General features: G+C 41.1%; 2 protein-coding genes across 8 annotated transcripts in view; both read right to left on the bottom strand.

Moving 5' to 3' along the window:
- LOC112557818 (transmembrane protein 26-like) overlaps positions 1-20294 on the bottom strand; it is a 46119-nt gene extending 25825 nt beyond the window's left edge. The window contains exon 1 of the mRNA XM_025227877.1: positions 18057-20294. The gene's annotated coding sequence lies outside the window, so the exon portion shown is untranslated. The remainder of the gene's footprint in view (positions 1-18056) is intronic.
- A 2266-nt stretch (positions 20295-22560) lies between these two features.
- LOC112556614 overlaps positions 22561-26234 on the bottom strand; it is an 86099-nt gene continuing 82425 nt past the window's right edge. For 5 of the 7 annotated variants that reach the window (XM_025225771.1, XM_025225769.1, XM_025225770.1 and 2 more), the window contains one exon: positions 22561-25248. In XM_025225771.1, the coding sequence (XP_025081556.1) occupies positions 25068-25248 (181 nt within the window). In that variant the 3' untranslated portion in view covers positions 22561-25067. The remainder of the gene's footprint in view (positions 25249-26234) is intronic. The other 2 variants (XM_025225772.1, XM_025225775.1) reach the window with 1 other exon arrangement.

Below are 26234 nucleotides of genomic sequence, written 5' to 3'. Positions count from 1 at the left end.
TTTGTGGAAGGGAGGGGAAGCTTTCACACATACACTTCTCTCTTCTACCTCGTCTCAAAAATATCTTTTTTTTAACTCTTCATAATCAAAGCTTGTCAAGATGTCAAACACGGTTCCCAGCAACATTCTGTAGCTACAAAACGATAGTACTGCACCATTATACGACCCACAATTCCCTGCGGTCATCACCAGGTGGAGATGCTGTTGCATGCAGCTAGGCTTCCATCTACTGTATCTTCTTTCACACCCCTTCCCCTACCCCCATAAATACTGGTCTGGGTATCTAAAATGTTTGGGCGTGCACGCTAGCGACTCCTGTCTGACTATCGCGCACGTGCAGTCAGGCTAAAGTTAGAGTCTGTGCATACATGACATTCCACCTGCAGCAAACAAATCTGATATTATTGGCTGGCACATACTTTCTAGCCACAAAAACGAGGCTAATACCGGGGATGCAATAAATACAGGCTGCTAGGGTTTCAGGCCGGTCATAGACAAAGACAATAAACTAGATTACAGGTAAATGTTAATTATAGCTTTTACGTGGTTGGTCAGAGAGACTACAGGTCATCATAGTGCGGAGGTGCAACCGCGATGGACAGGTGTAAAGTGTGTAAAGGTGCAAAGGTCAAACCAATTAAATTACATACTATATCCTGTGGATACCTGCAATCTTCTGACCATTCGATCTACCTTTTTAACATGATGTAACGCAGCATAGCTTGATCAACTCACAAACACACACACAAACACATCTCCGCACAGACACAGACTGTATATTTCTGACTGATTATGTATTTCTGTGTTTTGGTGCTGACCCTTTCTGTTGTAACCGCAGCATGTTCTCCACCCACTTACACTAAATGCCTCCCAACTCTTTCTCTGTTTCTGCTAATTAACTTGTTTACCGACTGGTTGTTGCCCCGGAGTCAGATTGTAGCCCTCCAACATGGCGATGTTGATTCCTTTGTTTACCCTCCATGAGAAAGCAGTCTCTAGTGATGACACTCGGCGTCGACGAGGTCTGCTGCACTGACTGACAGTTTGAAGATGAGGCTTTGTCAGCGAGAAGAAAGATGTTTTGCTCTTTCGTCTCTTATCTTCATGCTGCTCTCCCCTCCATTCAGTTCCCTCCCCTCTCTCTGTTTGGACTCTTGGAAAGACAACACCTCTCCAGATGAATGAAAAGAGACGGTTAGGAAAACAATCTATTTACGTACCTTGTTATTATGTTGTATAATATTATCTTCTCTTCACATACGTGATGGCGTTGGTGTGGTGGAATGTCCAGGGAGACTACTGGAGGGCAAATGGCGAACGATGTCGGTTAACAGAGGGCGGAGTCGAGAAGATTTCAGGACATGTTTAATAGTCATAGCCTGTTAACTGTGATGATGTTTTGTGTGTGGATAGGAGTCAACACTCGAAGCGAAAATGGCTTAGTGTGGAAAGTTAGAGAAGTAACTTAATAGTCAACATCATTTGGATGCAAGGGAGACAATAATTATTGTACCGGAAGCTGGTAGAAACATCTAGAATATGTGGATGATTATGTGCTCACTAACGATTTTGAGATTTATGGGTATTTGAGGAATCGATCCTCGATCGAGTGAGACGATTGTGTACATCACTGTTGTTCCCAAATCAGGTGTTAACCTCTTCTAACCTTAAAACTTTGTATTTTTGAAATATTAGCTTAAGTGTGAAAGATAATAATGCAGTTTGTGGACCACTCACATTGATATCTTTTAACGTGTGTAATTTTAGACATTTTTCCACTTGTAATTAATTTAAATGGTTAAGTGTTTATGGGAATGAATGACGGAATGATAAAAGACCACAATATTTTATGGGCGCGGAATGGAGTTTTGAGCAATAAGTTTTAAAGAAGGATGAAGAGTTGTTAAATATTTGTTGTCTCGTCAAAAATCCTTGGTCCACAAAAAAGAGAACCCACAATCAAATTTAGTTCGATATGGACAGTCCGAGGTAGTCTTTGTGACTTGTTGAAAGAATGCGCAGTCGTCACGAGAGTGTGTGAAGACTTGTTTACTTCCGGCGATTGTGTGAGCATCATTCACCAGCGCCATTGTTCGTCGCAAACTCGCATCTGATGCAATTGCAACATGTATTGCAAAGCTCCACGGGAGCATATCCGGTTGCAAAAGTAGTTCTAGAGATAAATTGTGCTCGTATTGGGGATAAAAACTTGTTTTTATACTGACATTATATCGCCCCCTACAGCATGGTCTGCTGTCATAATAAAAATAAGCGGAGAATTTGTTTTTGGTTGATGATTTTCGACTCCAGTTTTTATTATTTCAATTCGATCCAAAACACGAAATTCGTTCTGATATTAGCCTTTCTACAAACCCTTCGTTTTTCCTTCGTTGCCATAATATAACATTAAAATCATGAAAAAGAAAGCTATTGTCGTTTTCAGTGAAAGAGGTTAGCAACCGTGGAGTTGTCTGCAAACTAACAAACATATCCAACAACATATGCATATCTTTTATTTTATTGTATCCATAAGTTAAATATTTTCTCAGCGGTTGGCATGTTCTAAGTTATTAAACCCGCAAAAAGTCGTGAATGGCCGTTCCTAGCAGAAACCAACAAGATTTACAATTCTATCTTAAATTCCTCCTTAATTTCAACAAAACATTTATGTACAGGTATATCACAGACAAAGTCTTTTTGTTCTGGATTGAAAAACGAAACTTCCTTTTTTTCAATGAGTGGAAAGAAAATGAAGAGTAAACCAAGCTATCACGCATAGAGTCTTCTGAAAGCAGGTCGTAGGAAACCTGATTCCAGTCTTTATTGGACCTCGTGACTGACAGGCCCTGGCGATCGGGTCTGTGCGTGTGCGAACGTGAGACAGAGGCGGGCGTCAGCCGCTGGACCGATGAGGCCGCTCGTGGGATGACGCAGGCCATCGGGTAGTGCGACTGCACACAGTTATTGTGGATGATGAAGAGGCTGTCAGTGCCTGGGAGGCGAGACTTATAAGGTGCGATAAGAGTCTGTCGTCCACGTGTGTGAACGTTTAGGGTCAGTCGCACACGGACGTTAGCGTCGGCGTCAGCATCAGCGTCAGCATAGACAACCGCTGCGCGCTTAGTAATCACACACATCATCGACATCTTTTACATGTCATACATGGTTGTAAACCATACATGGGAAGTCGTCCTCAAAGCGAGATGATTTATGGATATTTGATGTTGAATGCATTTTTTATTGATACTTACTGTCTAATACCTACGCTCTTCACCATTATAGTCACGAACAATTTGTCAATTATAACCAGACATTGACGATGTGTTTTCTGTTACTTCAGACAGACAAAGATACAAAGAGAAGAGTAGAGAAAGAATAAATGAAAAAATATTGTCAATGTTCCTCTATTCAAAAAAATTGTTGTGTGTTAATTTCTTAAAGATCCGTCAGCTAAAAATTCATTGTGGCAGCGGCCCTTATCCTGAGACAAACCCTCGTCAAACAAACCTCCCTAAATTAGTTAGACCCTACCTGTCCTCACATCATGGCGTCAAAAAAAAAAAAAAAAAAAAAAAAAAAGCACGCTTGGTTGCGGGCGCCAAGCTAGTCTGACGCGGGGAAGACAACTCGCACAGAAAGCATCATATCACAGAGCTGGACGCACGTCAGATACAGCGCGTCATCATGGCGCCGACACTAGAGTGCGAGAGAACTCAGGCCTCCATCCCCTCCACGGGGCTCCAACCCACGAGGACTATGTCAAAAATTGCACAGCAGTACTGTCAGCATGGTCGCTAGTGAGAGAATGAAGGAATTGTTGATACAGCAGATTGAACGAAATGAAGGAATTCGAGAAGAAGTATGCGATGGTGCAGATGTATGTCTGATTCCCCTTCCTCGGAGATCGCTCGGTTCACTGGGAGTGTACCCTGGTAGGGTCTGGTGGGGAATGTAGGCACGTGAAGGTAATGGAAACAACGATAACACTCTCTTCCCACGGACGTGCCGAAGACGAGACAGAAGAGGGAATATTCCTCGCCGATCGGGTCCACGATGCAGCCTCACCAAGGGAGATAAATCCCAAGCAGCCCTCTGAACCAGCGTGACGAAAGCATAACCCACGTGCGCAAAATTGCTGGCAGGAGCAGTGTTAGTAAGTGCGAAGGGGTATAATAAGTTTTCACGAATTCTTGCCAAATATTCTATTTCCGTGTTTTTTTTTTTTTTTTGAAGGCTATCAAAACTTTCATTTAATTCTGAAGGAGGAGTGGAGCCGCTTCAGAAGAGCCTTTCATTAAGCAAGGGAAGTGAATGAACTGTGAGACCTGTGTGTGTGAAGGGTAAAGGAGAAGATGGTTTCCTGTGGCTTGGCCGTTGAGAAATACCTCGACCATTTATTCAGCTGAGATACAGATTCGCATATTAAGCTCAGCCGTTGGTAATTGTCAGAAAAAAAAAACGAAGAACCCATTACACAGCCGTAACGGAACCAGACATTCAGGTGCAACATTTACTGGTTCAACCTTCAGCTTCATATCAAATGAGGAAGTGTTTAACCAGCTACACATTAAAACAGGTCATTGAATATATCAGATAATAACACGGTGACTGGCATCACACACAGAATGTGTAAATGTCATTGGTCTGACATTAATATTGTGAATTATTCTGGCGACAGAGAGGCAGAGAGAGGGAAAGATTTCATTACCGAAACAGTGGGAGCGGCATGATGAAGGACAGGCCGCTGAATTCTTCAAAGATTATCAACCATCCCGCTCCCAGTTTTTATTTTAAAATTGCGATGAGTTTTCTGTCATCGCTGAGGTCATCCAGTACACAGCAACGATGACCTGCACTACCAGTGATGAAGAGATGCAAATATTTTAATAGTGTCGCTGTCACTTGGAGCTACGTATTCAACCTAACCAAAAACCCTTTTGCACTAGAAAACAGATTGGTATGATAATCATTTAATGAAAAATGTGCTTTCATTGTTCCTGTAATTTTGCTGACCCAGCAAGCAATCTGATCTGATCTTTTGTCGCTAAAACTTTGTTGACCAGTAAACATTCTGAATAAATATCATACAGAAAACAATGTAAGAGACTCTTTGGCACTTCTGTGTTCTGTTTAACCCTTAATGGACGTTCCTTGCTTGCTCAAAATTTCTCATGATTCACTTCATATAAATGTTTGTTGCAATGAAAAAAACTTATAAATTTATTTACTTTCGAGTCCCTCATTAACAGCACAGACCAAATGATTTTGAAGACCTTACACGGCCTGCGGACTGGACGCTCCCAACCACTACTCTAGAATAATTAAGACTTGCACAAAGTCGTTAAATCCCTCGTTAAGGAGGAGACACTTAAATGTACTCTGTGCTCAGCTACTAGCGCCAGTTCCTGTATTCTCTAATTTACTTTTAGGGCGAATTCAGTGCACTAACCCTGGCACAACTCAGGCATTGAGGTTGAACCTGCCCAACTTCTTACACGGACAGAAATATCGACCAATCAATCAATCAATTATTGATCATTCAATCTTAAGCAAAAGTAGTGGCTCGAACGAAATTCTTAGTCTCATTTTGATGATGCATTGACTTGCCTTGTGAAGAAACACTGATGATTTATTTCTAAGAATGACTGCTAGAGGAATTCGTGCAATGCCAGTCCATCGTTTACAACATGGCGACATTAAACTAGCAAGTCAGCTGAACTCCTGCCATGTGCATAAATAATACACGTGAGGTTTGTGTGCGGGGATCCCCAGCAGTGCAATGAGATATTCATATCAGGACAGACGGGTGCTTGCAGCTGCACACCCTGGTGGTCGGGACATCAGCGGGACGTCAGCACACAGTCAGGATCTGACGTCCGATCCTCAAATCCCAGCAACAGAGAAAACTCGGTGAGCAAGGGACATTGAACTGTCATAAAACCTCCATTTTCTGGACCAAGACATCTTGCGAAACAACAACAAACTGGAAAGATGTGGAGACTGTGTACCACACCTTCAACAAACGCAGCCATAGACCCCGGCAGGCAATGGGTTAATGCGGACCACGTGGCCAACAAGGGATGATGGCAATGACTTTGTCCAGCCGGCGTCTGTGAACTATTTTTAGCATCCCAGGCGCTAGATTGTCCATCTCATGCCGCCATCGATCACATGATCACACCATCACTTTGCCCCCAGCTGATGTGAACTGTCAGCTGAGCAGTTTCTCACTTTTGCACAGTCTTTGGTTAATACGTCAATATTATCTCGTAAAACTTTATTTGCCTTTCCCTCCATCTTTCCTCCTTGGCTTCCCCCTTCAACACACACACACACGCACTCACACAGAGCACAAATACACGACGTTTTTAAAACTTAAAACCCTCGTTAAAAAATTTTTTTTTAATTCAAGCCTTAAAAAACCAGAATAACTGTGCAGTGATCTCACTGATGAATCATCAGCTGCCGACAAGAATGACTGTAATACTTTGACTACAGTCTGTGCTCATTTGCTGAGCCTCTCAACCATAATTGGTAACCCTAGTCCGGGATGTGCATTAAACTTACATCAACATTTCAAGGCACAAAACTTCTGAGATACTTTCGAATCCATGACCTCCCCTGTAAGTATGAGTTAATAACGACCTCTTTATATTTATTCCACTTCCCCACCCTGTTGTTTCTCATTTTCCCTTTTAAAGGACAAGAGCTAGGTGAAAAAACATGCCTCGTAAATAAAAAAAACTGCCATTGTTATTGCCCTTTTCTGTGTGTGTGTGTGTGTGTGTGAGAGAGAGAGAGTGGTAGAGAGTAGGTGGTTGCTGTAACACCACTGTTTCACAATAAGTTGTCCTGCAGCTACCATTAGCTACATCCAAAATGTTTTCATGCCGATGGTCTAAAAATCACTCGTCTTCATATGGACAAAGTTGTGAGAGAGAAAACAAACTTCCAACTGATCTCTACCCTCAGAAACAGCTGAAATCAGTTTCCGGCTTCATTAGTTAGCACGTGCAAGCGCAACTACGAGAAAAAAAGAAAAAAGATGGACCAAAAGGACAAACTCGCCGACCACATCCGCAAACAAGCGCGGACGCGGACGTAACACCGGCAACAAACACACACCAGCAGCCCCTCGCACTCACACAGATTACAAGCATTATCTAAAAATCCTTTATATGTAAAGCAAACATCACTGCAAAGTGTCATCACGGAACTCATCGCGGAAAGTATCGCCCAAAGCAAAGAAATTAATATTTCAACAAAAAGGGAAAAAACAAAAATGGAGCAAAACTATACATTCTATAAACATCAAAGCCTGCCAACCATCAATCCGAGCAGACTGGCAGTGAATCATCGCTGGCAGCTGTTAATACAACTTCCTTTAATTACAGATGATAGCACTGGCTATTAAGTTCATTTTGAAAACGAGGGTTGCTGTTCCTGCTCTCTTCTGTACCACACAGGGACAAACAAACCTGCCGTGGGGAAGAGATGCAAAAGCGAAACAACAAAAAAAACACACTAAACAACAAAAAGTGACGAAATCGGGGTGGATAGAGTCTGTTTCATGTCAGTATGATGATGAGGAGAGATCTGTGTTATGTAACCTGCTTCTCTAGGGAAGACACCCAGTGAAAATTTCTTTAGGTTCGACCGCGGTGTGGGAATAATTTAATTTGCTGTCTCGGATTTTTTGATTAATATCACTCACAATAGACACCCAGTCTGCCAGTCTATCGCCATTGGTAGCTGTTGGGATCATAGGTATAATTTTTATGCACTGAAGATGATGAAAGCAAAATGGAAATTTTGAAGAATTTTGACATCTTTCCGCCGTCTATAGGTGGACTTTTGCCGTCTGTCACTCTCACATTCTTCTCAACAATATCAGAAGCATTTTTTTTTTAATTTATTGCCCTTACTTTGAGGCCATTTTAAATCTTTGTTTACCGCCCAAATGACTTTGAAAACAGTACAAAATATTCCCCGCAATTGTAAAGTATAGCCCTTAAACAATAATGAAGAGCTTGTCAGGTATACTACTGAGGGTGGCGTCATCGGGGTGACACATCGGACAAGCTGACATCTGTGTGGTCTTTTACAAGTAACAAAGAGAATTATTATGTTCTTCAGATATCAGCCTCTGGATGTGTATCTGACATTTTTCACGAGTCAGAATATCAAACAAATTTCATTACCAGAAAGTGATAATCTCTCACCTGCATTCAACCTCTCGTACCCGACGTGCCCCATGTACTGGAGAAGAATTTACGCCAGAGAGAAAGAAAGAATGAATTGAAAAAAAGCTCTATCACTACATCTAGACGCACATTTTATTTTTCCTGGAGATACAAGCAGACACTCTGTCGTGGCGAGCGGAAGTGGATCGCACGTTCGGAAATCGTAGCCTCCCAGAAGACCTGCCAGCCAGACAAAAATTGCTGCAGCAGCCAGTAACGCACCTCGCAAACACTCGTTCCTGCAGATGAATAGGATTACTTATCAGGAAAAAGGATATCAGAGTCATTTAATGTGAGTCAATCACTTGGCATGCGAGTTCGTCGTTAAGGGAGGAAGGAGGGGTGAAGACAGGTGGAAGGGGAGTGGTTGTAAGAAAGATGCTCTCCGCCCACAGATGTGTTCACGTGACACGTCAGTGAGCGTTCACTAGGGTTGTAAATAGTAAATAGTAACTGCTGTTCGTAGGTGGATGAAACAGCATCTCATCGACCAGATGGCAGACGGGACGAACAAACGAAGAAAGCGGGAGAGAACGAAATAATGGAGAAGGTAGACTGAGAGACTGACACAAAAAAGATATTCAAACAGACAGGCGGACAAAGGGAAGAATAAAAAAACAGATGAATGAAATAAAATTATCTGAGTGCTGTGGCTTAAAGTTGGTAATCACAAGGTCAATCACTTCTCTCAGACCATCATCGTTTTTAGTTCACGTAGGTTTTTCTTTCTTTCAGTTCACGTAGGTTTTTCTTTCTTTTTTCTTTCTTTCTTTTATCTAACCTCAATTTCCCCCAAGCTAATTAAGGAAGCCGAGCTCTCCACCCATTCTGTCTCAAGAATACCTTCATGGTCAATGGGGACATAATTCAACTTTTGATTTATTCACCTGTTTGCATTAATTTCGCATTTCCTGGGTACAAAGGAAATGGTTTTCGCACGTGAGGAGAACAAGCATGCGTCGCTTGATGTGAACACATCTATTCTCGTGTGGTCCCTTCAAGAGGTCTGTTCACTTTTTAAAAAAATGTTTCCCCTTCAGCACTTGTCATAACGACGAAAACTATATTGTCCCCACCACCACCTCCTCCACCATCACCAGGAATCATTAACAAATAGTATTCACAACATAATTGTCACAAAATAGATGAGAATTCAACAAGACTTCTGGATGAACCACGTGGCAAAAGCCTCAACAAACACTTAAACTTTTCCTGTTTAGAACATTCTTTACAAAATTAGAGATTTAACATTTTTCTTTAATGTATAGTTATTTTACCAAAAAATCCCACAAAACTTAATTTAAAAAAACATTACCGTTTTGTTAAAGCGATTAATGTGAGTATGGTGTATCAATCACCTGCCGAAGGAACTTCATATCAACACCTAATGCGCTGTACCGTTACCTACCTCCCTCTCCTCACAACTCCCTCCCCATCCGACAGCGAGGCCAACTTCACACACCTCCTCCCGCTGTACAAATTCCTTTGCTGGAACATTAAGGTTGCCTCCTACCCTAGAACCGTTGGAGAGGCATTCCACTTTTTGTTACTTAAAAAATAAGACCATTGCAAGTCAGTTGTCAGGTGAATAAAGGCATTCGATAAGGTATTTCTGAGGATTTTTGTGTGCGTGGTGTGCATTTACTGTAAAATGTTAAGTTGTGGAACTGGAAAGACAAACACAGTGTCAAGTTGTACAGCAGTTCCAGGACTAGTAGAAGAAGAAAGTAGAAACAAGAACGGGGAAAAAAAAACACCAAAAAAGTGAAAGAAGCACAGTTACCATCTGTACAAGTCCCTCGTAGTTCCCGTTCTGTTATATGAATGTAAGACTTGGACTCTGTTTGCTAAAACTGGAAACAAAAGGATCCAGAAATTCGAGACGAACAGCCCGAGGAAATGTTTGAACCTGAACACAAGACTAATGAATGGGTGAGCCCGTAACATTCCCTTTTGGCAACAGTCAAGTGGCAAAAGCTTGTCTGGTTCGGCCTGAAACAACACTCTGTGTCGAAGACCATCCTTCTGAACGCTGTTAAACGAGGCTGACTCCGAGATCCACGGAAGATGAACTGGATGGCGAATCTGACCTGACCTGACCTGACCTGACCTTTATTCAGGTCAGTAAAGTCCTCTGTGGCAGTTCTTGTCGGCTATTGCCTCGGTTCATTTCTTGCCAAAACAGCTTAGACCATGGAAGCTAAACTGAACCAAACTTTACTTCTTCGTCATTTCCGAATCTTATTTTTTTATTACTATCTCTGGATCGTATTTAAATACAGCAGCAGAGACCACTTAAGTCTACTGTTAAGCGAAGTTCATCTTTCCTATTTAGCCCTACATTCCTTTTGATAACATTGTTTTGTTTTGTTTCTTTTACAAGAGATTTCCATTCCTAGAGGCGAGAAATTTATCACAGTTGCTTCAATCCAGGCGTAGGTAAAGGTAAAAGGAAGTTACTTATGCCACTCTTCTCCTCAACTCACCCACCTACTCCCAGATTTAATACCCATGATGCAATCTCAAACAGACAGTTGGCATTATCTACAAAAAATGGCAGGAATTTCGAGAACTCCGTTTGACAGTGATATGCTCTCGAAGATAAAGTCAGGAAGGCTACACTTTTTTGTGGGCTTGGTAGTCATTTGGGCCTTAGCATGGAGAGATAGGAGATCGTGTCTCATCTCATGGGCTTTGCATCTCTGCCACCACTTGCCTTCCATTCTGCCTGCAGTCGAGTTCACACGGGTCTCGGGTGGTCTATGCTATATTCTGGGGTTCGAGCTGTTTCAATACTTCACACTTACATACACTAAACCATACTTTAACCATGGTGTACCATGGTGTCATCTTCTTTGCATATTCATCCTTCTGGAACCCATTAATTTTTTTTTCTCTCTCTCTATCCTTCCATGACGCATGACTCTCTTTCTCTTTTACACTATCCTGACTTTCAGCTTCCAATTTTCTCTCATCTGTTGCATCGTTTGCTATCCTGCCAACTCACTCGTCGCTTGTAGCATCGGAAGTACCAGAGGTACCCAGACATATCCGATTTTAAATCTCTTTGCCATCTAGTACTCACTACCTCAGTAACACAGACTTTTCGAGAACCCTCCAAGAATTCCTATTGTCTTTGAACCGGGTTTATCACACGATCTGAAAAATAAAAACACAAGCAAGGACAAAACATGGACATCGTATACCTTCTGAGCTTTCATGATTTTAATGTGATCAGAACCTCGCACTACATATTTGCACGATTTTTATAAGACTAAAACAATCCCTGAACACTTCCCTCATGATTATATCATTCTTCATCACATTATTATTACAATTTGCATACAATGTCGGCCTCTGTTAGTCCTGCATACTAAATCCTGATCTTCAGACAGGAGGGGCGACGGAGCTCTACACTATGTGAAGAGTGAGCGACTGCTCGTAAACTACCTGTCGCCATAATGTTTCTGACATTAATGGAAGTTTGAGTATTAGATGTCCCCTGCACCCTCAACTGCTCCTCACCATTTCTCGTGGAAATCGCATCGGCAGCGAACGGCTGGCTCCATCGTTTTGATCCTTAAATATGCGTCTGACCCGGAAGTGCTCTTCCCCCGAATAATTGTCAATATTTGTTGGGAATGTTTCCGGATGTGGATTTAGCCAAAGGAACGACCAGACTTCATTTAGAGGCAACAGGGAGAACGAGGCAGGAAGGAAGAGAGAGAGAAGAGGTATTTATTTTATTAACCGTCTGTTTGAAGACGTCTTTCCACATCAACTGCAAATGGCGCTTAAAAAAAGAAACAGAGTGCCTGACCAAATGTTTTATTATTTAGCAATATGGACACCTGAGTTTAATTTCACCTTTATTACGATCTCCTCTCCAGAAAAAAAAACAGATATGGGCAAATCACAAGGTACCATTGCTTGCACACAGCTCCTACAATCCAGGGTAAGGACACATATGATTTTCATAACTGTAAATTTTCATTTCATTTCTCTTGAAAATTATTGTAGGACATTGGTGCAATGCATTCTAGATTGTCTCCAAGTAATTTTATCCGTCTCATTCAGATAAGTTGAATTTGAAGTTGCATGTGCGGTTCTGGTAATACTAACTAAAGATTAAAAGGTAAACACATTCCAGACAACTAAGGCTTCTTTAGCTCTTTCAAGCTATGATTAGACAGATTCTGTTTATTATTTAATCGTTGTTTACTCTGAGTTTCTGTCCCCTCTCCCACTCAAGCCCCCAACCCAAAATACAGCTTCATATCTGTTTATTTTACTCACGCCCCCCTCAGACCCCAAATACAGCTCAGTGCCTGCATTTCCATGTCTGAGCCTGTTTACTACCATATGGCGGTTTGCTTCGAAGGTCCTGCATCTGGCGAGGGTTCTGTAAATAAACAGAGATTATCCTTATTTGCCACAAGTTCTGCACGAAGCCGAAGTTAGAAGCTTCGTTCCGCACCGGAGAATATTTTCCTTGCAAACCTTGCTAGACAGGGGACACAACTATTGCAAGTCCTCAGTCGGTAAAAGAAAGAAACAAAAAAAAAATTTTCTTCATTAAAGTAAACCTTTGGGACCATGCATTTTGTCATGTTGCTGAAGAGCAAGCTTCAATATGAAGATACTACTGGACCAAGCAATAAGGTTTGATATTTCGTCATCGTTAGAAGAGGTTTCACAGAGCTCTCGTGTGAGAGAGAGAGAAAGAGGGAGAGACAAGCATCCCCCATTACATTACATCTCGATCACAGTGTGGTATCTTGCCCAGCCACCAGTCCCCGCGACAGGCTCAGATAATAGACAGTGCAGCTTTCACGAAATTAATCACAAAGGGAGAGAGAGGATATGAGATGGAGATCAGAGAAGGGTTGAAGCTGCTTCCTCACTTTCCCCTCCTCCACCCGCACTACTCATGCCTTCCAGCTCATTCATTCCAATGAGAAGCGACTGCTGCACCAGTATGACATAACACAGTGCACCGGAAGTTGTCATCACATTCAGCGCGGAGCACTTCTTAGCCGTCCAGAGAATGTCGTATCCATATCCGCGGAAGAAGGATGCGAATCGAGCACCAGTCGGTTTTGTTAATTGATTCTGGTGAAATCTCACTGCAAAAAAAATTTCGAGGATACCATCCATTGTTAACGTAACATTGTTCACAAATATAAATAGTCTTTATCACATTGATACATACGGCGATAAATAACAAATTCATACTAAACATACCAGAAGAGTAAACATTTAATTTGGAGCAGTCTTGTGTTAGCAGACCCTGAAGACGTGCAGGGATTTATAGTAGACAAGTTTTACATTAGAAAATTCTGTAGACCAGTGATGGGGAAAAAAAAAAGTCATTTTTATATTTATTACATCCTTCGCGGACCATGCAAATTATCTACTTAAAACTAAGTCTGCTCTATTTGGTCAAACTATAGTTTCGCCACAGTATGTTAAAAGACTTTTGCAACGTGTTCAATCCCAGCATGCCTGGCACTGCTGTCCTCCGACTCACCACAACCCGCTTTTTCGAAATTAAATGCACGCAGAGACATGTTTGCACATACGCAAATAAACTTGTAAACTCCAAGTGAGGCATTACCAGCCAAAGCTTTTTCATTTGCTCATCATTTGGAAATCCATGAAATAATATTGGGCACTTGTAGGCAGGAACAGCAATTTCAAATTATGTAGTTTTTTTGGATGAAGAACGCTATGAGCATCAACAGCTGACATGAAACCGGAAGTGGTATACCCGAGGCTTGGGGTGAAGGTCACATGCATTCATAATTCTCCAAAATCGTTCATAAAGGCCAACGAGAAACACAATTTCTGTCCCTTCATTTTCTCGTATGTGTCCTGGCTCGTAATGGACGTTCTTTGGATATCCTCGAAATTTGTTGTTGATTTTGTATACATATATGTTGTTATTAAAAAACATAGATTTACTAAATGATTTTCCGACCAGACGTTCCCCACCCCTATTGTAGACAATAAATAAATCCTTGACATCTCCTCTCGTAGTTTGAGCTTTCGGCTTTTGTGATCGAAGTTGTAGTAAGAATGCTCAGGAACTCATTCGAAGGTTCCCGCTGTTCCTTCTTGATATGTTGTGATGCTTGTTAATGTGTAATGTTTTGTTAGACATGTATGACCAGCCAGCCATCATTTATCGTTCTACTGAGTGCAAGTCTGGAGGCAAAACGCATTTATAAGCCGCCAGTGCATTTAACGAATTGCATAATAAAACGCACATTTATATCCGTTGATAGTTGGAGGGAGGCGGTGAAATGAGTAAATTTTTACAGGTTTCCTCCGTGCACGTGGCTGAGTAAGAAAGAGAATACTTGTTGCCAGGGTCTGTAACCACATAGCCCCTCGTTTCAGTAAACCCCACTTTGCTTTGTATCAGGTAAAATATATCCCAAACCTTTTTATTTTAAACCCTGCAGGTAAAAGCTTAAAATGAAGCTGGTGGATTTTATGCTAGAAGAAATGTTTTTATTGACGGATCATGTGTTTCACACCTGTAAAATGCAGGCGTGGACTTCAAGATCGCACTAAGATAAAGGTAAGTCGAGTAAAAACAAATAAAAACAAGAAGAAAATCTTCAACACGACAGAAGGCGAAATACTTCAAACAGGTTAACCTCCCAGCCTCTAGAGGGTCAAGTATATTCCATTTTTTTCAGTCCACAAAATGCCATCTTGATGAAGATTCAAAGGCGCAAGAAACGGTACACCTCTTCTTTTTTCTTTTTCTTCAATAAAGATATCCCACAACGTCGATGGAGTAAAACCCGCTACCCGCTTTATACCCAGAAAAGAAGATAAACTCGCTGAAGCAATGACAACACCGCACTAGAGACGCTGGGGTGGGTGAGAGGGGTGTGGGTGGAACCTTGGCTGCTGATAGATGCGGGTTAGAGATGAGCAATCTCAGTGAAAGAAGAAAACATTTGGAGAATGACGGTTTTAGTGAGGTTCCACGAGCAGGAGGGCAGAGAAGAGAAGGCGGCAGAGGTTGAGGGTCCATGAAAGTCAGAAACGGCGAGAACAACGACAGCAAGGGGCTTGCGAGGTGGGCTATCACGGTGGAAAGACTGAAAGGATGAGGCGAAAAGGAGGAAGAGGAGGAGATAGGCTGTTTTCTGCAGGTGTTGCTTGACATAAGGAAGGATGCCGTGATGGAATGTATATTCCATAAATTTCCTCTGCTGCTCATATATCTTATTAATACACTCGCCTTGTCCTTTTTTGAGGAAACGTGTTGACGCTTGAGTGAGAGTGGTGGAGGTTGAGTGGGACAAGGAAGGAAGGAAGGAAGTCTGTAAAAACTCCAACCACTCTTTGACGGCCATTAACGTCAGCTTACTGACTTACCTCCCTTTTTGCATGTTTTCTTGTCCTTCACCTGCTCCAGTATTCGGAAGTGCTGCTGACGAAGATTTTTAACCAAGTCGTCGATCACTGCCTCGGTTTTTAGGGTCTCGTTATCTTCTAATTATCCAATACATCCTTGTCCTCCAGGGGGTTTGCCATGAAGGAGGGAGTGGGTACCTGACCCACATAGGATGCGAAATCGATCGCAGGACTGATGAAGACTTGGGTTAATCATCCAGCCTGGTTGTGGGGACTGGCCTCGTCATCGTTTGTGTGGATTTTGAATACAGACTCACTGTGTGAGTATGTCTATGGACTGCTGGTGGACTTTGGTTAATATACAGACTCAACAACAATCGACTGGGTGAGGATTTGGGTTAGTGGTCACAGGCTGGGTGCACGGGTACCTTGCTGACGGTTTGTTGCTGGTGGTTAATCTCGTCTCACTGCGCAGGTGCGCCTGCCGATGGCTCCAGTGGAACTCAAAACACGCGCGGCACGATAGTTCACGTTGTTTTAGTTTTTCTCGTAATTAAGCTCGACTGCATCCAAGCTCTAGGCATGCGCACACACACGCACAAACGCGCGTGCACACACATGCATGAGATTGAGTTCACGTCTGAGTACAAATGCATAATGAAATCGATTTTCCTGCTGATTAATTGTAATTGACTATTTACCCATTTCATCACATATGACCTACATTAATAGCCGTATCGCGCCTTAGAGAATCAAAGGTCGAGTGTGATGCCAAAGAAAGTTTCTTTGCACGCTGACGGCGATAAAGATAATGAATGGAAATCTCTGGCGAATTTTTTATTTAAAGATCATTTGCACTGAGAAATAATGCGTAGTGGAAGCGGTTCACCGTCTTTGGAGTACAGCAAGTGGAAAGGAAAGTGAATAGGATAGTTCACTCCATTCCTTCCCTTCCTAATTCAGATCCATGTTTCCTGTGCACCTAATGGGAGCACAGAGGTCTGACGTCAGCCTGATCCTGAGCAGGCCTCGAACCGGCGACCCTTTGGTGAACAGTCGATATAGTTTTCCAATGTATGCAATACGCGAGACACACTTTCATGCTATATATATATATACTTATATATACATGGGTACACACACAAAGCAGTAAGTGGTGATGCTGCTGCAGACCACCTGTCTTTTTGAAAGTAGGGCAGCAGTGCTTTAAAACCGTCTCTTGAGTGAAGCCACGAGAAAAACAAACAAACAAAAAAAAATCAAAAACATAAAAACGAAGTTAGCAGAGAAGTTATGCTCCAGACTTGAGACTGGTAACTTGTAAGTGTCAGGGAGGTGTACCTGCGCTTGTAGGTGTCAGTGAGGTGTTGTAGATGTCAATGACAAACATCTGCACCTGCAGGTGAGAATGGCACGCACATGCTTGTCAGTGTCGGTGACGTAATCAAGTGTTTGTGTGATGAACAGCGTGCGTCTGTCTTGTATTTCTACCTACAGTTCGTGTGTTTGTCCGCGCGAGTAGACAGGTAAGGTACCCGGCTTCTACGATGACGATGGTTCCAGCACTGTGATCAACGGAAACGAAACTGTTTTAGTCGTCAGCTCAGCAAGTTCATGGTTCAGCAAACACTTCACTTGCTGGGCTGCCAGCGCCTTCCCCAAAACATGGTGAGGAGAAAAAAAGAGAGAAAGAAGTAGCCTGACGAAAAGGTAGGAAAGGTGATTTACAGGTAATCTTGCACAATATTAGTGAAGCCCTTTGCAACCGTCTGCCCCCTAGTTTGGGTGGAGGGTGTAGATGGGAGTTCGGGGTAATAATTGGGTTAGTCGGTCGGCTGTACCAAGCTTCTCTAAAATATCTGAGCATGAAGAGCTATGAACCTTTATGGATCAGTTGCAGACTTGAACAAAGTGAACACCTTCTATTTTTAATTTGAAGCTCGATGATTCTGTTGAGATTTGACTACAAATGCACATACAAACCAAGGCATTCGATCCTGATGTTTGATGCTTTTCTTCAGTTTTGATATACCGTTATCGCTTACCGATGTTTACGATTAACTTGAAATTGGGTTTTAAATCTCTCGCCAACTCGTTCAATCCTTAACAAGACCCAATGATGATGATGATGATATGATGATAGGTAATCGATTTCCACCAATAATCAATCAAAATTTCCCCAATAATCAAAATTAAGAGGTACCTGTATAGATCTCCCCTCCCCCCACTAATCCCCTGCTCACGTTTTCGTAAGAAAAAGTTTGTGGCGTGCTGTAGGTTTTGCTTTTTAGTTTCCTAGCACACACACACACGAGATGAAGAGAATGTGATAAAGATGAAGATGGATATAGTAATGGCAGTGCAAAAACAAAATAAACAAAAAATGAATATCAGTAACCGATGAAAAAGAAATTAATATCAACCAATGCAACTTACCTTCGCAACCACCTTGGTCCTTGTTACGCAGCTGCCATGGTTTCGTAGACGTAGACCCTGTAGACATGCAAGAGCAGGCGGCTGGAGAGAGAGGTTTAAAAAAAGGGGGTGAGGGTGGAATCGGCCTTTCTTGAAATCAGTTAACAAACCACCTCGCTGTTTTTTTCACCTACGGTCTTGAAGAAATCCGCAGAAACGGGAGGGGATAGGGTGGGGGTCATTCGGGCTTCACCCGTTTCACGCTCATCTTCCTCCTCGGTCTAGTCTCTGTCGGTGCACGCATTTTCGCCATCCTCACAAGTGGAAAAAAAAACAACCCTCGCCTCTCTCCCTGTAGTTGTTACGTGGAGCAAACCACTGCTTCCTGAGAACGTTACGTCGTAGCAACGTACCAACGTACCACTGCTCCCTGTGGCTGCTACGTCATCACTCCCATTGACCGTCACGTGGCCGTGGCCACCACTCCCTTATGGCTTTTATATCGTGGGCCCCTCCTCGGTGAAGTGAGAGCCTGTGCGACAGCAGTCTTGTGCAATCCGTGATGTGATGAACGCGCAATATGGCATCAACTCTGAACACGTGACACAAAGGTAAATGTGTTAAAACATTTTCAAGAATTCGCCTTTAATTGAAACTCTGTAAGCTCTTTTTTAAAAGGAAAGAGAAAAAAAGTTTATATTCTTGCCAGGAATCAATGATTTATTTCTTCTCGTCCTCTCTAATATCTGGGACAGGAAGAGCCAAAAAAAAAAAGTACTACTTTGCCCCTAAGACTACAAAGTACAGCGCTGAAATTGAAATCTGTAAGAAAAGCTGCATCTCTTCGATATTTGTTGATAAAAATTGGCTTATTCGTTAATACTTGGTCTCATTCATCAGCCTCAAACCACTGTCGATCGTCTTGTCACCGGAGTACAATGTAGCACACTCATGATTTTCAGTTCTTACTCCAGGACTGAGACTCATCCGCCACGACTCAATAAGTTCCAGGATTTCCAAAAAGTATTATCGACGGCGACGAACATGAATACCAAACGGACATCGCCAGTCGTCGTCTTGTCTGCTGGCTAGACGAACCGTTTTCCAGTGCATGATAATTGAAGACTCGCGCGCGGCAGGTGAGACTGTCGGCCATTGGCGCGCCGGAGTCAGCAGCGGCACGCGCATCCTGCAACTGGGCGTTACGCGTGAAGCCATGCAGCAGACGTGTGCATGCTGGGGCGCACGTAGTGGGTGGGGTGGTTACAGTGTGTGTGTGGGGGGGGGACAGGGCGGGGGTCTCTTCATCCACACGCCCACTTCAAGTCTGCAACCTCGGAAGGATAAATGAGGAGGAAGCTAAAATATTTGTGTGTTGGGGGAGGGGGAGTTGTGATAAATCGTGTTAGCCTCCAGGTGGTAATGATGATGACGGTGGAAATGATTAAAAAAAAAAATATCAAGAACAACTGTTAAGTGTGCGCGTCCGTGTCTTGAGGGGAAAAAAATCCCGTAGGACACGTGCGAGCACGTACACAAAAACCCGCCTATAACACTAGCATACACGCATTTAAAATACACAAACGCACAAAAATTAAACACATACAAACTACCTTCACACACACGAACACACCTGTGCATATACATGTTTGTTTTGCCGCGCACACACACATAAACACGCACGAGCATACTCTTGTGCTGTTTAGTTTTACCAGACTCAACTCGCCCCTCGCTGCGCATGTCTATAGATGTGATATAATGACATCACGGTCATTAACGAGGCATTTAGCCCATCTGTGTAATGTTTTTTTCTCGGGTGGCCTTCCTTCATCGAGCTTTAAGTCTAAACATGCCTTTATGTTGTTGGCGGGTATCTGTATTTGTACGCACGTATTTATGCGTGTGTGCCAATGGGTTGGTTTGGGTAGTTTTTTTTTCTCAGAGCAAGCCGACCTCCCTCATATCATCATCATCATTTTGGTGAAGTCATAAAAAAATACGACTCAGATTTACAAGCTGTTGACTTTCCCTGCCAGCAAATTGCTGCTCCATTAGCCATAAACATCCAGCTGTTGTCGAATGCGAAGCTGGCGACTGCACGCGACCAGTAGAATGCACTCGGAACGAGCCTCATGATGGTTTGTTGCTTTAAGATCTCTCCCCCTCTTCTCTCCTTCTACCTCCATCCTCCCATCATTGTTTGAGGATGGGGGTTATTTTTTCTCAATGAAAGAAGTCATTCACACGCCGTTATTTCATTCACGCCACCTTGAGAAAAAAAAAAGTAAAAACCGATGTACCATGGTGGGAAGATAGGAGTGGTTGGTTAAGAGCAAGGCTTCTAATAGGAATCCTGGAAGGAAGCTGCAGGCAGGTGCAAAGAACGTGGCTAAGCAATGGCTGGATGTTGAGCACCTGGCGACAAGGTGTGCACCTGACCCCCAGACAGCGGAAATGAACTCTAATCGAAGGCCTCTTATCGCATTTTGTGGAACATGTCACAAGAGAGAAGATGCGTCACAGACATTACAACTGGACTCTCCGGAATATTGCGAGAAATAATTTGTGAGGCAAGGCCACTACACAAGATCAACTGACCTCGGAGGGAGTTCCGGTGTCAGTAATAGTGAAGTAGAGAAGTCGAGAAGACTTGAGAATTGAGAGTTTTTTTTTTTTTTTTGCATTCATAGAGAACAGCAGGAAATAGAGACAGTTGAAAGGGTGGGGGAGGGAGAGGGATAAATCCTGTTAATCGTCCCAAAACCCCCGAAAGTGATGGACATCATGATGGTGACTAAAACAAGAAAAAGACAAAAATGTGTTTACACGACCTCAGCTAGAACAATTCATCTGGGAGTGCACTGAAGTAAATCTCTTTGTAGAGATTAGGATGGAAGATTAATTATATCATTTATTTTCAGCATCGAAGAATCCAATTTGTTGCATGCTTCTAAAGATTGTCCTCGAAATAGAAAGATTTTTTTTTTGTTTTTGTTTTTAGGCCGGGGGCGTTTTCACGCAAAATATGCAATATTTACGACTCTCCGGCGGTTTCAGAAACATTCTCCCTCGGGCCACATGTTGCCCCTTCCATCAGCTACCTGTATCTCGCTGTCACATCGACTTGCATGCGACGTGTGGCAGTTGCAGCGCTTGCAGCCTTCCAGTGGCAGCGTTGTCCTATCCCGAGCATCACTCCATCCCACCTGGAAAAGTAACCAGAATGTTCCACCTGCCGGGTTGCTGTGTTCTCTGTCAAGCAAAGACAGAAAACATAGAGAAAAAGCTGAGCACGCGTCTTTCCCTGGGATCATAATAATGAAGCGAGGGTAAGGCACCGCCCTGGGACAACCCAAAGACATGCATCTTGCTTCTTATGTTATGATGTGGCGTCCAGACCCTGGACATAATGTTTTATCCCTGGAGCCGTAATTTTAAAGCGACAGCTTGTAGGCAAGTTCTACCATAGAAATAGGAGCAAACTGAAAGAATGCCAACTTAAGAAAAAAAGGTGCGTGCATATAAGGGTCTGATAGTGCAAATAAAAACGCTGCTTTGAAAGTTGCTGAGACCCCAAAAGAGAAGACAGACTTGAATGTTTCACCAAATAATTTTTTAAACCTTAACAAGTGTTATATTCAGGAGAAAATTAGAATATACTATTGTATATTGCTGTGTAAATTTATTTTATAGATAGCCCTGGTGCTCGTGTCTCACAATCTTTTAATCTTCTCCACTGAACAGGAAAAACAAATTCATCTACTGTCACACGCCCATTCACAAAAAAATGAAAGAAAAAAATAGAAACTTAACACTAAAATATAAATGAAGGAAGTGAAATACAAAAAGAATGGAAAGATAGATTTCCTGTCCTTGGAATTAATTAAAACTCCTCTGTGAGTTTAGCGGCGCTATGCTCCTCGAGGAGTAACAAGGAGTAAACTAAACCATGAGTTTATGCCTTCATACTTTTTAATCTCCCTTCCTTTAGCAAGACAAGTTTTGGCGGAGACCACTGTTCTCTTGCACTGTGCGTCGTTTAATTTACAACAGACAGCAGCAGGTGATCGCCTGTGCGTTTCCACATCTACTAAACATTCTAGAAACACGTTTAGTTGCTTGTTTCAGATACTCTGAGATTACTCTTCAGTTTCACCCCAAAATGTAATTAAAATGCCAGAATGCTTCACTTTGAGAAATTGAAGGTGATTGGACATACGTGTACTCACTGAACCGGAGTACCCTTTGCGTGGTGAACAGTCAGACAAATTATTTATAAGTAGACCTGTCTTTAAATTCCATTTAAATAAGATCAGGTAAATGTAACAATAAATTATAACTCATGTAAGCAACTACTTTTTCAAGCTACAACATGTTCTTACAGACTTGTTTAAGGACAGTAAAGCAATTAAACCTTCCCAGTAATTTCCTCTAAGCATCCCTCTTATGGATCACTTAGTGTATTTATCAGCACTAGCACAATACCATGCTGAGCGAATCCATTACCAGTCACCAGAGAAACAAGGTTTGTTCAGTGTTTTTATTGTCAATTAAAAACAAAGAATTTGCATCAGTGGTCCACTTCACAGCATGTTCTTGAAAGTTCAACTCATTCAAGCTACAAAACACAAAAGCACAGTAGAACATACCTTTCTTTCTGCCCAATTGCTAAGCTAGCAGCCTATGTCATGAGCATTAAGGTGTGTCAAAAATTTACTAAAACTATATAAAACCTCTTTTGAGGCACTCAAAGGTCATCACTCACTATTCCTCTGTCACTTTAGCATGTTTGGGTGACATTTTCATGAATGTGAAAACATAATCATAAAGCAAATGACAAACTATAAGCCTTAACTACCGGTTGTTCCCTCTGGTATAAGTTATAGAGTCCAGCTATTATAAAACTTTTACTTTGACTGGAATTAAAATGTTGTTTGATCAGAACATATACAAAAATAATATCTTTCTTTCACAAATCAGTAACCAATCTAATTAACAAAATTAACAAAAAGCTGACCTGTGTAAGAACTCTTAAAAATGAAGAGTTTTAGCCACCAAAGATTTCTTAAAAGCACTATTCAACTTAGCTTCCTAAGCTTTTGATGCACAATAAAACTATGTACTTGCTTTTCTTGAACAGAAGTTTACAGGTTTAACCTGAAGGCTGCCTTTATTTGCAAAATAAATGCACAATGTATGTACATAATAAACGATGGTCTGTCTTCACATAAACAGACATAAAATTAAAAAGATAAATAAAAGTTAAAACAACTCATTTCAACACTACCACATACACTTGTATTTAAAAACAATTAGAATGCAGGCACACATGCTAAATTTTATGATTATGTGAAAATATCATCTTTTTATGATACATGAAACAGAAAAGTGATGTTCTTTTTCACTAATTGTACAAGACATACAAGTTTTTTTATTTAATTTAACTGGTCTAGACTTTCAGGAATCGCCAGTGTCATGGTAGAGAACTCTAATGGAAAGATCAGAATTATTAATTGTAAATACAGTTGTTTCCCTTGCAGGCAATTTTTGCTTGGAGTCTAGTTTTGGCAGGTCTTTAAACAAGCTGCCCAGATGTTTATCATAAACACATACATACAAAATAGGAAAAAAAAATGGGTAAAAGATGAAAAGCAGAAGACATAACATACAAAACAGAAATATCTTCCCAACATAAGAAACCTGCTGAATGCGTTAAAAAAACAAAAAAACAAACACACACACACACTTTGCAATTTTTGTCAGAAAAGAATAAGCTGTTGTTCATTTCCTCAATGAGCAACACTTACTCCAAAACTGTAGTAGTGAACAGAGCTTTAGTTAACAATTATGTTTATTTTAAAAATCAATGTAGCATTTGGATTTGCTTTCTTTTCACCATAGGAGAAATATTATGTTCACTTATTTTAAAAAATGTTACAAAAAATGAGATGGATAGCTGGTAGCTTTAAATATACCATTTTCATTCCTGGACAGGTTAAATGAAAATTAAGAAAACTCCTATATACATCTTAAAGAAATTTGTCTTAACAGAGTATTTAATAAGTGGCTGAAAAGATCTTAAATCTGACAGCAACGTTCATTGTCATTGAGAAAACTCCCTTTTACTTCTCTCTTAAGTGCATGAACACACAAACACACATTCTTTTTTTTCTCTCTCTCTCTCTCTCTTGATCAGAACAAGAGTTTAAGAGGGAACAAAAAAAAAAAACCCAGCAAAAAATACTTTGAGACAAATGCTCCACAATGCAATGACAGAAAAGATTCCAAGTGGTAAAATCATTATGGCTGACTAAGTATGCATAAGCGTCAGCAAAATCCAGTAAACACCAAGAAGTGGCATGAAGAGGTGACAATTAACTTTCAACACTTTCAACACACACTGCTGATTTCCCAACTGCTTCAAAAATTGTTACTCTTTCATAGGAATATGCTGATTAACACATTAACTCTAGAAAGATTACCCCATAACCTCTTGTCTCTTTGTTCAGTCTGTCCATTTACCTGAAGTGATTTTTACTCATCATCTTTCACTTTCAAGTTATTTCTTAGGTGGATCTGTAGCAGTATCATCTGTTTGTTTTTGAATGAACAGCTTGTTTTTGAATGTGGAGCAATGATTTGGAGGGTGCATGATAATAATGGTCTCCTCAAAACCAGACAAAAGTCTATTTACCCTTCTGTTAGAACACATTCTATTCAGAGGTTTCCTGGACAATAAAACAAACCAGAGATAAGTTACATGAAATCATTCTATGTAAAATCTCTTGAAACAAAACTTGTAGAAAATCACTAGATGCAAATGTTTTTTTAAAAACCATTTTAAATTGTTTCAAACCGACAACACTTTGCTATGTTGTCTTGATTCGTTTGTATTCTTTGTTCCCAGTCTTGAGTATTCTTCCTCAGCCATCAGATCCAACATACTATATAACTTTTAAGACAATAAACGCTTTTAGCAGATATCATGTGATTATATTTGGCAGCTTGAGCAGTTCTTATGAAGATTCTCTCTCATACCCTGTGAATTCTGGTCATGTTGTAGAACTGATTAATTGCTTCAGTTCTTCTTCCAGATTCTGGATTGTGTTGGATGTTCTCCTTGCTCTGTGACTCAAGGAAAATGTATTCTTTGTCACATGCTGCACGTTCTTCTGGTGAAAAAGCCCTCACCCGTTTGTCTCGCACGGCAATTCTGGAAACAGTAAGATATTTGCCCTTCTTGAAAGATCTTTACAAACTGATTAAATTAAACAATAAAATATACAAGGAAATCTAAAAAAGAATAGTATTTGTCTTTTTTCTTTTTTTTTTGCACTTGCTGTAAAGTGATACCTATTTATAGGGAACAAGGAATCCCATGCCATTTGATTGATGCTAACTGACAACTACCAGATAAATTTAAGATTACGACAGCTAATTTTATTCAGTTTTTCATTACATAATCTGATTTGCATGAACACTTGCATTGCGTTTCCCCCAAAAGTGCCCCAAAATTTCAGAGCTGAAACAGGCTTGTGGGACAAAAGAAATCTGTTAGTCATTCATTGAATATTGTTAATACCTTTTTTTGGTAAAAAAAAAGAAAAAAAAAGAAGGTATGACATGATGCAGGGAAAATAATGAGAACTAGAGACAGTGGCATACTAAAGTAAATTACACCTACAGTTACCATGATTGCTCATCTTGTAGAAGGTCAATCAATGGGGGACTTTAAAAGACTAAGTTAATGATTACTATAAATTTAAAAATATGCTGAGATCAAAAACAAATTCTCTGAAGACATATTGATTATAATTAATGAGATATTATAGAATAGAAATCTATGTTAATACAAGTCTTATCTAGACAAAGCATTTTTTTTTTTTAAAAAAGGAAAGGATTTTGGGGTAGCCCTTCATTTGTGATGACTGGGTCATCAACACCCTTCTCCATATGCCACAGACTACAAATAATCAGATGCAAGTGAACCCAACAGGTAGTTAACTTGAAAACATGCAAATACGTATACACAAGTACTTGCTTGTGTATGATCATGCTCCTACGCACACACACAAAGTGCATCACATAAGCAAAGTTAGTTACGCATGGATACCTGTAGGCTAGATATTGGGAAGATGGTAACTCAGAACATTCTGAATGTTAGTACAAATCAATCAGACTAATATTCAGAAACAAAAG

This window comes from Pomacea canaliculata, linkage group LG2 (genome assembly GCF_003073045.1).
Source record: "Pomacea canaliculata isolate SZHN2017 linkage group LG2, ASM307304v1, whole genome shotgun sequence".
Classification (NCBI taxonomy): Eukaryota; Metazoa; Mollusca; class Gastropoda; order Architaenioglossa; family Ampullariidae; genus Pomacea; species Pomacea canaliculata.
The sequence above is the reverse complement of the archived record's forward strand: the minus strand, read 5'-3'. Positions and strand labels throughout refer to the sequence as shown.